The following is a 12983-nucleotide window of genomic DNA, read 5'->3' on the forward strand; positions in this document are numbered from 1 at the left end:
CACTTCCCATTGGATAACATGGCTAAGAACTGCTCAGGGCAGGTGTTAGCTTTTGGAGATATTCGCACTTAGCGTGAATATCTCCAAAAGTTGGTAATAGGAGATAGCGATGTTAGCGACTGTTTTCAGTCACTAACATCTTGGCACACCCACTTTGCATGTCATTAGTGATAAATATCACTGACATGCAAAGTGGGGCCCAAGATGGTCGCTATCTCCTATTAGCTGTCGCTAACTGGTGTTAGCGACTGCTAGGTAGTAGGGAGATAATTTTATCTCAGCTTTCTTGGCTTTTAAAGCCAAAAAAGGAGAGATAAACCCCCTTGATAATATGCCCCAGAGTTCCCTCAATTTGCCCCAGGAGGCGTGGTTCAAAATGTGCCCAATTAATGCCGCCCATTTCCTGTCCCGCAGGGATGAGGCATCAACCACCATGGATTTATTCGGACGATGTCAGACTCTTCTCCTTATGTTTCCCCAGAGGTGTACTTCTGTGATCAAGGAAAGCTTCTGACAGATACACATGGTTGCCCCTTTCATACACAGGGCCTGATTCCAAGTTACATAATGCTTCATTTTTACTATGTGGTAAATCCGTATCAGTATTTTGCAATTACAAGTCAATCCACACATTTGCCGTTTACCCTAAGCCTATGTTGTGTAATGAAAATAATAAGTCTCGCCACCAAAAAACTAAAGCTGTCTTAAGCCAAGACTTAAAAATCATTCTGAATTACTAATTTGCCTCAGCAATATCTTTATGCAGTACAATGAGGACTACAGTCATCTAATCTAATTGTTCAATATCTTCTTTCCCAGGTGAGATGGAAGAACTCGAAACCCAGTGGCTGACTGGTATTTGCCACACTGAGAAGAATGAAGTCATGAGCAGCCAACTAGACATCGATAACATGGCCGGGGTCTTTTACATGCTGGCTGCAGCTATGGCTCTCAGCTTGATCACCTTCATCTGGGAACATTTGTTTTATTGGAAATTGCGATTCTGCTTTACGGGAGTATGTACAGGAACACCTGGATTGCTGTTCTCCATCAGCAGGGTTAGTATGTGTATATATGCTGGTAGAGCACTGTTGAGAGCCTTTTTCTTCCTCCTGAAGTTACCTAGCAGTCATGGCTGGGGAAACAAAGGTTTATTATTTCTCATTTCTGGTGGAATTCAAAATGGAAGAGCCTATGTAACTGGTCATAGCACCTAAGCTGTGTAACAGCACTGTTTCTGCAGAACACAGGCTAGATGTCTACACCCAAAAAAGGATTATTTCTTGTGTGCCAAGTTCAACATAGATCCAGCGGTTTATCTTCACATAATATATATATATCCACTACCACGAGCAGACTGCTAGCGGTCCTGGTACACAAAGAACATGGAGCACAGACCCAATTCAGTGCAAGCAAATCTTCTTTATTAAGCTATTGACCAGTCGGCCATAACGCGTTTCGGTACCGTAGTACCTTGATCAAATTATATAGATATATATTCACACAGATGTGTATATATATATCTATATACATATGTGTGTGTGTGTGTGTGTGTATATTGAAATAAAGCAAAGGATAAAATGAAGTTACACACAAGTATGGTAATAAGATTTTAAGTTCTGTAATTGAACCTTAGAAATTCACTGAAAAAAAAACAAAGGTTGAAGTGGAGTTATAGGTAAGCCTTCTAATAATAAAAAACTGCCATTTCAAAACCAAAAAAACACTGAAATTCCCCAGTTATATGTAACGGACCTAAGTAAACCTTGCACCATCATAGACATCATATTTCATCATTGAGGTCATAAGCAGGTCACCATACCGGTGCAAGTTATACCTTGCGTATAACTGTTGAATTTCTTTGTTTTTGTTTTTAAAACTGTAGCAAAGATCTGACTTCAATATTCTGTTGATAAGCCGCAAAGTCTTCTATGACATTATGCAACCCATTATCAAGGAAAGCTTTTTCAATGATAAACCTACCAGGTTCCACCCAATGTATTCCGAGGTGGGGCAGGAATATTCTGGTGTTGCTGATGTGGCACCGGTGAGCATATTCTGACTTGGAAATCCACCATGTGAGCCTGCCATGAAAAGGGTGCCAGACATGTAAGTAAGAGGGCCCTACAATGTCCTCCTGAGGCCTCTGGGCCTAGGGGTGCATGTGGGGGCACATGCTGTGCCCCGCTGGAATTGCACCCCTGTTCCTGCAACGTGTGGCATGCACAACATGGTCCATGGCACACTGTGCAGGAACATGCTGTAGGCGCTGCCACAGAAGTGGTCTGCTGTTAAGGCTCTCCCATGAGCCTAACACAACCGCCACAGTGAGACCACCGTAGCACCACCCACCTGCCCTGGATTCAAGTTGTAATCCGCTGGGCGGGTGCACCACTTGCTTGGTGGTCTTCCTGTGGGCGCAGCTGTGGCAGTCCTACAGGAGGGCCCCATAACTCTTAATAAGGCCCTTAGATATAACGGATCTTCCTTCACCATCTTGGACATATTCTAACCACAGTGGCAGCAAGAAATCCTTCAGGAAAAGTTTATCTCTGTAAACATCTACCATAAATGTATCTAATGTCCATTAAAGTTACCCACCCCGGGTAAGGGCCTGATTTAGGACTTGGAGGACGGGTTACTCCATCACAACAGTAATGGATATCCCATCCACTGAAGTGTAAATCCCATTATATCCTATGGGATTTATATTTCGGCAGATTGGATACCAGTCATTGTTGTGACGGAGTAACCCATCGGTCAAGATCTAAATCAGGCCTTAAATCTTCATCTTTGTGTTCCATTGCCATGTAGCTGATGTTTTATCTGGCATGCAATATTTTTGTTGTTTTAATCCAGAGTAATATATTTTTGTATCGCTCCCACCATCATTACATTTTTGTGTCTTTAACTGTTCTCAATTGTGTTTTGTTGTGCCTTGCTTCCCCATGATCTCCCTCAAGGTTTAGAAATATAGCTTGTCCAACTACCAAACGCTTGAGGAGCCAGAAGTACCTTAGAGAGATGAGGTTCATCTTTGCCCAAAAAATGTGGTCTGTAGGTGTAGCAGATGAGTTTAACCTTTACGCTATGTGTAGCCTCATTCACATATAGTGCACTGTCTAAGTGCTATGGTCCAATCATCTTCTTACTAAATCCTATGAAGCTAAGTTTCCATTTCCCTAATATACCATGGATGGCAAATTAAGAACACATTGGAAGATCTGCACACATTAATTCCCTTCATGCATCTGGCACAACATTTTTAGCACAGAATTGATCAACTAGGGAGCTGAAATGTGCATGAACAATCTCTAGAATGCAGCAGTGAAATTAATAGTTAAAGCTCATTATTGATGCAAACCGACCACGCACAAAATGGAAACAGATCCTAGTGTCTTTGATGATTTTTTTAAAGGTTTGCAGCATATTATGGAGTGATTAACTGAGTTATCCTATTGACTTGCACTTATACATGAGCATACTCAGCAACAAGAGAAAATCTATGTTGCATCTAAATAACTTTATTACCAGAGTTGACTTGAAGGCATTGATAATATTGTTTGAATGATCAGAAGAATACTTTGAAGACCATTGTAAACTTCTTCACCTTGGAAAATTGCCAAAAGGATAATTCCATGTGGCTTTAATAGTGGCTCAGACATATGGGTGTCTTAGCTCCTCTCTACCCTCACATCTGAGGTACAGAAAGGTAATTTTTAATTCACACTGGCAGGTGGTTTTGTGTATGGTGCTTAAACCTCTTCAAAAGCGCAAACAGCATTCCATCGGTAGGCAAAGGATTCAAACTCCACATAAGGCGCTACAGATTTCTCTAGGCATCTTTCTCATCCAGGGTCCGTCTTGAGACAGTGTCCTTCACTGCCCCATCTTGGAAATTCTATATTGTAGAATTTTGGAATTTGACCTGTTGCTCCACCTCCTCATCAAGCAATTCCTTCTTCAGGGGGTACCTTATCTGGACATCATCAAGCAGGAAATTATGGATGCAGGCTGTGCCTCACACAGTAACCGGTAGAGCCCGGGATGAAAGAAAGGTCACCTTTTAACTGCTTATTACATGATAGTGGGGAAATCAGGACACCTGACCTTGCTATCTGGAATTTCCACATTTTCCTTCACTGTGCATACATAATTAAAACTTTGCACAACCGACCAACGTGCTCGCAGCTCCCAAGAAAATATTCCAGACAGATGGTTTCTACTAGAATGATATCACGGAATTTAGGAGCATAAGTGATAACATTTCGGCACATATAATGTTGGGAACTATTTTTATTTTCTAAAGATTGCTGCTTTCATCATTTACCGAATAACTTCTCCTTCAGACACATAACTGCGAAAAATAGTTGAAGTATTGACTTCACTAAATGCCAAATCGATATTTTGGAATGCATTGAGCTTTAATCAGCTAATTGCTCATTGCTTCTTCGTTCTTTTATTCAAAGTGGAGCTAAAGCAATCAGAGGAAAATCACCCTGTGCCTGACTAGGGAAAAAGACGTGTTTAGAAGCCTGCGTGCGATTCACTGAGTAAATGGAGACGCATTGCAGGATATTAATTCCTGCAGTGAGCCAATGCAGCGTTTTTATTGTGGTAGGCAGTAGTATGATAAGTTTATCTGATAAAGAGGCATAACTGGAAAAAAACAGATGTTTGCAAACTTCAAATATAAATAACGCTTTAGTTCCTCTTGCTAATATACTTACCTGAAAAATATAATTATATCCACAGATTGATGAAGATGTAGGCGACAAGGTATGCAGGAGATAAACACAGCAGTGGTCAGGTTAACAAATTAATGTCAGGAAACACATGCAATTTACATACACGAATTAAAAAAAGAGGGATGATATGCAAGACAGAACGGTGAGGGGTGATAGAGACTATGGTACGTAATTCTGTCGAATTTGCCAATTATCGTCATGTTTTATTTATATGAGGTACAACGGGCTATAAGATGAGCACTTGTCAAGATAATATTACATTCAAAGAGTGTAAATCAATGTTTTGCCACGTTTTCAGTTTGGAACAATGGGGCATATTCCCCAGCCTGGTGAAATGACATTATCGCAGCTTTAGCGGCCGTTTTCAGCCGCTAAGCGGCGATAATTACATCGCCCTATTAGCAAGCTGTCTCTAACTGATGTTAGCGACAGCTTAAAGGCGATAGCGAGCGGTTTGGGGCCCGCTTTGCATGTCAGCGATAATTATCGCTAATGACATGCAAAGTGGGCGTACCCAAACTGTTAGCGACTGAAAACAGTCGCTAACATCGCTATCGCCTATTAGAAAGGCAGGAGTAGCAAAGGAAATATTCGCGCTAAGCGCGAATATCTCCGAAAACTAACGCCTGCTCAGACCAGTTCTTAGCCCTTATATCCAATGGGAGGTGGATATAATGGCTAAGACCCTGTTAGCAATAATGCGTGAATATTGCTGTATTCGCAGCGATATTCACGGATTTCCCCGCTATCGCCGGGAATTTTATCGCTTTTGAGATAAACGTTGCAAATAGCACTTTATCTCAGCGATAAGATATCTCAGCCGGCGATGCTTGGCGATAGAAAAATTGTCACTAAGCCTATTTAGTGCTAAATATCGCTAGTTGTTGGTAATATGCCCCAATGTGCCTAAACTAAAGAATGATTTGGTATTCCCAAACGTGCGAAACTGATGATTAAGGGACAGATTACAATGCCGGTCGGTCGGACCGCCGGCCGCTATTGTAGTGGTCAGGAGACAGCCAGCAAGCATGTGGGCGGTCTGAATGCCATATTTCAACGTGAGGGTTTCCAGACTGAAGTCGGCAATACCACGGCAGGGGCATGCTGCGGCTACAGAAATGGGCTTCAGCAGATGCCAGCACCGTGCAGCACCTCTGGCACATCTGTGCACCGTTTGTCATGCACCATGTCATGAATCGTGCACAGTACACACATGACAGTGCCAGGAGAGGAAAGCACTACATGTGCCCCAATACACATTTTACTCTGGGCTCCGATGCCCAAGGGTCCTGTGTGGGGCCCCCCGATTCTAGTCCGACAACCTTTTCATTGCAGGGTTTCCACCATGAAAAGTCTGTCAGAAATTAATATTGAATCCCACTAGCGGTGCCTGCCTCAACACCATGCCTGAAGGGCTGTCGGTGGTAGGAACTCCACCGACGGCCTGTGGGCTGTCCCTCTCCCACTATCATTATCAGTGTTTAATTCGCAGAGACACGTCTGCCCTTGTGACAATGAAGCTGCAAACATGTATGCGGACCACTTTTTGCAGTGCCAGAAATGTTCATATTATCATCTGAGACTGTTTTAACATGTTATGCCTATGCCTTTATATTTTTATCCTGACCTTGATATCCTCCGGACCACTGGAGGTGCCCCACATGACTGCTCCGGAATGGTGCTAGACCTTACTGGACTTGATTGTCCTACAAGCTACCAATCACCGGGCTGTAGAGAACATATAAGGATAGGGGGGTAATTTACTTTTGCAGATGACATGATTTTTACTGGTCCAACTGAGAATTAGTCTACAGACAAGTTGATGAATATTTGGTCAGCCACCCAAAATTGAGGCCATTCACCTCCCCTAATTCTGTGTTGAGAGGTTCAGAATATTTTTTGTACATTACTTTTGTGTGCTGGTATGTGAAATATATATGTAATATAAGTTGTAGATTATAATACGTAACATTTTCTTCTTTTAATTTCAGGGTATATATAGTTGCATTCATGGTGTGCACATCGAGGAGAAAAAGAAATCACCAGACTTCAATCTTACAAGCTCCCAGGCAAATATGTTAAAGCTACTACGGTCAGCTAAAAGCATTGCAACGTTGTCCAATCTGAATCCTTCACGGAGTAATTCTCCAAAGCGAACTTCTGACTTCATCCAGAGGGGTTCATTGCTCATGGACATGGTAATGGATAAAGGCAATTTAATATATTCAGAAAACAGGCCTTTTCAGCCTAAAGAGAGCATATATGGAGATAACATAGGTGAACTGCCTCTCTATGCTGGGAACAGACACAAAGACAATCTGAACAACTATGTTTTCCAAGGCAAACACCCCCTTACCCTGAATGAATCCAACCCGAACACAGTTGAGGTTGCTGTTAGTGCTGAGGCTAAGGTGGCCTCCAGGCCCAGGCAGCTCTGGAAGAAGTCTGTTGAAACTCTGCGCCAAAACCAAGGCTCTTTAAAAGAGAATGGGGCAGAAGACTTAAAACCCCCTCTGAAAAACCAGAGGTATCTTCCAGAGGACGGTGTTCACTCTGATGCTTCGGAGGCTTCGAGTCGAGCCACTTGTCATGCAGAACCAGAAAACAACAAACAACCAAAAGGTAAAGATAATCTAAAAAAGCGCTCAGTCGGATCCAAGCACCCAAGGGATTGCAGCGAAGTTGAACTCACGTATCTGAAATGTAAGCAGGGTTCTACCCATGAAAAAATACCTGTGTATACAATTGATACAGAAAAGGAACCCAGTTTTCCTTTGGACCAGTCCCAGTATATTGAAAACATTGCGCTTGAGCAGGATGGTGATTACCCAGAGATTTATCAAGATCTCAATGAGAATTATAGAAAGGTGGAACCGGTTTTGCAAATCACTCGGACTCCAATGCACAAAGAAGAAAGTCTTCCAAATAATGAGAATCAGTACAAATTGTACTCAAAGCACTATAGTCTCAAGGATAAAAATGCTTCTCTTATTGAAATGAATGACAGATACAGACAAAATTCGACTCATTGCCGGAGCTGTCTTTCCAATCTTCCCAGTTACACTGGCCATTTTTCCGCCAGGTCTCCATACAAGTGTGATGCTTGCTTGCACATGGGAAATTTGTATGATATTGAGGAAGATCAAATGCTGCATGAGTCAACCAATGCAATGCATCCTGAGGAGGTATATGAACATGAGTGGATGCAGAACAATGCTGTGCATTTTCAAAAGAAGAACAAGCTGAAGATCAATCGGCAACACTCTTTTGACAACATCATCGATAAGCCACGGGAAATTGACCTGGGTAGACCTTCCCGGAGCATAAGCTTGAAGGATAAAGAAAGGTTTATCAATGACAATCCTTATGCAAACATGTTCAATCTCCCATCAGAAAAACATTTGAGCAACAAGGCCTCCCTTTTTACTCGTGCTCTGCAGGAGAGCAAGAGGAGCAAGTCCCCATATCCCGATCAATCCTCAGAAAACCCTTACCTGCATTCTTACCGGGAAGACCAGCAGATGGTGCATGGGCGGAGCACTTCCGACATTTACAAACAGTCCTTAGCATCTAAATCAAGAAATGAGGATTACTTACGGTCATCCATAAAATCCACCTCGTCCTACTGTTCCCGGGATGGACGGGTCTCCAACGACATGTACATTTCAGAGCATGTTATGCCTTATGTTGCCAATAAGAATAGTGCGTACACAGCTCCAAGAGTTTCAAATTCCTGCAGCAATAGACGAGTATTTAAGAAAATGCCTAGTATTGAGTCTGATGTTTGAACCTTGCAGTACTGCTTTACCGAAAGGGAGACAAACTGTAGTTGCTAACATTATAGAGGCGAAAAAGTAATGTTCTTTGGTGAGGGCAACATGAATTATTTTTAACATCGCCCGGAACTATTTTATATATGGTTTGCTATTCATCTACCTTGTAAGGACTAACAAAAAAAGAAAAATAGCATCCATTTATATGTTATACTTTCTTAGACTTGCCCACATAAATGTCAGCAACTAGTCTCCCCATTCTACCATTATTACTTTATTGTTTGTCATATGCTTTATTACTATGCTCACTCAATGTAAATCTTTCATCAAATGTTTAATAATTTTCTAATACCGAATAAGCAATATTGTATGCATGTAGTTTGACACAGAAAAAAGTAACACTTAAGAATGCATTTGCACAGTGACAAGAGGTGTACAAGAGAAGAAGCAGACATTGCTAAATATATTTTTAAGCATCTTCATAACGTTTTTGATCACAGGCAGTAAACTCAGGGCCCTACAAATTAGGACAAAACCAATGTGTTAGCACAAGCACGCGTGTTCCTGTTATGGACTACGAAGGATACATGTTGAACAAAATTTGGCCCAACCTGTTACAGACCAATTAGCTGAAAGTCGCATGGACACTAAAATAGTGGGAATGGTTTGGAACGATATATTGGTGTAACTTTGTTTCATGCATTCCACCTACACTTCCTGGTCATCCGTATTAGTCAATCACTTCTGTATCACATATAATTGCCCTCCACAGCTTTATAACCTGGTATCTATTCTAGATATTGGTAATCCTGCTCTTCCACATGTGTGACAGTGGACCTCATAATTAAACTTGATGTCGAGACTCTATGTTTTAGTTTTCTTGAGCCCCTCTCAGATGATAACTCAGGGCTGTATAGTACTTTCTTAAACATTAACTCCAAGAGATGAGAAGTAGTCTCCACCATTGGTAGGTCACTCGTTGTATCAACATGGTGTTGGCATCTGATTTGTTTCATGTGAATATAATTACCCTTATTAAATTTCAACCAAACACCAATAGCCATACATTTATTTTAATAAATAAGGAATGCAATATCATGTATTTGCATGCATTGTTAAAGGCTATCACATTTTAGTGACGTCCTTCTTTAAGTAAATCATGTGTATATGTTAACCTTTAGATGATTATTAAACATCTCGGATCAAAGGCTTTCTAACTAATATGTGCATCTGTAGTATACACCTACAGCTACGAATAATGTCTGGTGGGTCTTTGTCCTCCATCTGTGTCATCGGTCAAGGCCGCCAGTTGTAGAAGTACACAGCATTGACACAAAAAAGGTTGATTTTATTATCACCTAATCCAGTGACACCTACTTCATTGATGATATATTTTACAAAACAAGATACATTTATAATACATCCTACAATAAAGGGGAAAAGGTTTACAAAAACTGATATGCACTGTCACCCGTTTATGATATCGTCTATTTTTATATGTTTTGTTGTTGTTTACAATGACAGTCCCATTCTTCCTTGTACTAGGTGGCTCAGTGAAAAATACTGATATGTGATTTAGCAAACATCATATATTTTTTTATTTCATAGATGTTGTGGACATTTTTAATTGTGTTGCACATTCAAAGACTGATGGAGAACCGAGTTATAATCCACACATACACTGTACGCATCTGTCCTTCATGCTTGAAATGATTCATTTGTTTCTATTTAAGTTGTTCTAGTCATATTTGTACATTTGGCATAATATATAAATCAATATTTATTTGCAGTTTAGGAGATACCATACAGTACATTTACACCATCTATAAGTTTATGTAATTTGTTTCTGTAAACAACAAAAGCCTTGTGTGTGGCACTTTCTGGATAGCCTGCATTTATAGTCGAACCATGTAGCTACTTAAGAAAAGGACATGTGACAAAACTAACTGCACATGTAACATATAAACCCTGTGTACAAAAACTGATATGAAACTATTAGACTTGTTAAAGAAATAAATCAGATTAATGTACAAAATGTTAAATAGACAAATAGATATCCCATCTGTTTGCTTGTCTGTCCACCTGTCTCTGTGTTGTACCATGTGCAGGAAACTAAAGGAAAGACCCAGTGGTTTGAATATCAACTGAGAAACATGAGATATAAGCAAAATATGTGGGTCACCAATTATGAACACCTGTTTGTGTCTGCTTTTCTTTATATATCCTACTCATTCCAGAGAGTAATCCAGTAGAATTTGAAGCAACAGATCAATAGAAATGGAAGATATATTCATAAAACCGGAAGACAATTTGGGTAACAATGAAATTGAAATTTCTGTTGACTGTATTTCAGTACACTCCGTTGATTACAGACTTACACATATGCAAATATTTGCACAGGCCCACAGTACCGGTCGGTGGTGGGAGTGCTGCTGGGCGTTGACGTGGGGCAGGGGAGGGTTAGGGTGGGGGTTAGTAAACTAAGGCATATGGTCAGATACAGGTGAGTAAACATATAAATAAATAAAACAAGTTTCATTGTGCTCACTGCGTTACCAAATGCGATGCAGTGCGAGCAAGGAATTTCATTTTATTTATTTATATGTTTACTTACCTGTATTTGGCCGTATTCCGTAGTTTACTAGCCCCCACCCTGCCCTGCCCCTACCCCACATCACTGCCCAGCAGCACTCTCACCACTGATCACTACCGCAAGCACATCTGCTATCAGCCCCACTAATCACAAAAGATATATTGCTATACTTTTAGGCTATGAATGGCTATGAATGATATGTACATTTCTGAAATCTCCATTTTTTTGCAATGCAACCATTGTAGACACTCGAATATCTCACTAGGAGAATTGTATCAGATACTTCATTATAATTACACATTATTCCAAGCCTGATTATATAATTTGACAATTTAGTCTACTTGTAGGAGTATCCTTGGCCTATTGACTATAGATCACTTTAATGCGAGGTTCAAACTGCTTATTTATGAAATCTCTTACCACTAACTTGGCTATATCAAGTGTGTTAAAAAAAATAAAAATAATCCAGCACAACTGTGGGAATATTTGGTGCAATGGGGATAGGTCACAAAGTACGACACTGATAATCCATGATCCATAATTTAACGAGAGTAAAACTTACTCTCTATACCAAGCATTTCTACTTTGCCTTTTATATGCACCACAGGCTAACGCACATAATCAAACACATTCTTCAAGGTGGGCTTCTTACATTCCCCTTTGTCCCTCCACTGTTGGCATAGCAAAATCCACAAAAAATATGGCATTACATTATATCTTAATCTTGAAAATGGTAGCTTTTAAGCAGTGGAATGACAAAGGGGAACTCAAGTATTCCATCTAAAAAAAGTATAGTCAGGGGACTACTGTCTACCACAAGATTCAAGGCCAGTGTCTTCAATTCCAGTACTTCTGAGAGATCACAGTTATCTTATTAGCTGAAACAGAATTGATACCAGTCACACTGTCAAATGAAGACCACCCAAAAAACTTGTCAGATTTGTCTGTTTACCAATGAATGGAAGGTATGAAAAGGTGTATGGTCAAAAGCCAAGCTCTGCTGCATGACAGCAACAGAGGAGCTTGATGACAGTTGGTTTAATGAGAACGTCTGTTCATAAACTGTATAAAATCATACAAATGAGAGGATAAAAAGAAGATCCCAGATTCTGTGGACATTGCAGTGGCAATGACAATATAAGGGTACAATAACATGAAAAGTGATATTATCCTGGCAAAGTGGCATCAATGGAAAAAATTAATGAAGCAATGCATCACATAATGCCATAATCAAAACATTGTGGCCCAAATTCAAATCTAGAATAATAAATATAAAAGCAGTCTCAAAGGGTCTTTCAACAGCTAACAGCATTAGATATTTACATCTCACTATAAAACCCAAATGTTGTTTACCTTTCCTTCAACTTAATCCACCATTTAAAAATAGATGTTGCCTTTGCCCATGCTATGCAATAGAACACTGGTACTACCATCTACACGGGTGGCTGCAGGCATTGTTATTATTTTTGCAATTGGCAGTTTTTTTAGTTGTGTTTCTTTATTTATTTTGTAATTTCTAAGTTTGAATTTTGCATGCCACATGCTAAAGGGGTTCAAGGTCTAGTATTGTGCAATAGTACTCTTGAACCAGAAGCTTCAGACCAGGGTGCAGTCACTGAGACACAAGCTAATGAAACATGTTTGCACACAAGATGAAAAGTGCACAGCAAATAAACACTGGGCAGATGCCCACCAACACCTGTGGCGTGTTGGAGGAAATACTTAACTCGGTCACAACCACTGATATCTAGGTGACATTGCTCTTAGTGGCAACACATTTCACCTTTTAGAATCTGTTAGAAACAGTTTTTTTGGTTGCAAAGGTATGCACCCTGTCCAAACAGGAACCACAATCCTAGTCAGGGTAAG

The 12983-nt window shown here is 40.4% G+C and overlaps 1 protein-coding gene across 1 annotated transcript in view; it reads left to right on the forward strand.

Moving 5' to 3' along the window:
- GRIN2A (glutamate ionotropic receptor NMDA type subunit 2A) overlaps nt 1-10532 on the forward strand; it is a 1504071-nt gene extending 1493539 nt beyond the window's left edge. Inside the window, exons 12-13 of the mRNA XM_086941364.1 lie at nt 820-1058; nt 6740-10532. Coding sequence (XP_086797490.1) covers nt 820-1058; nt 6740-8536 — 2036 coding nt within the window. The 3' untranslated portion in view covers nt 8537-10532. The remainder of the gene's footprint in view (nt 1-819; nt 1059-6739) is intronic.
- The last annotated feature ends 2451 nt before the right edge of the window (nt 10533-12983 follow it).

The sequence above is a fragment of the Lissotriton vulgaris genome, chromosome 10 (assembly GCF_964263255.1).
Source record: "Lissotriton vulgaris chromosome 10, aLisVul1.2, whole genome shotgun sequence".
In the NCBI taxonomy this organism is placed as follows: Eukaryota; Metazoa; Chordata; class Amphibia; order Caudata; family Salamandridae; genus Lissotriton; species Lissotriton vulgaris.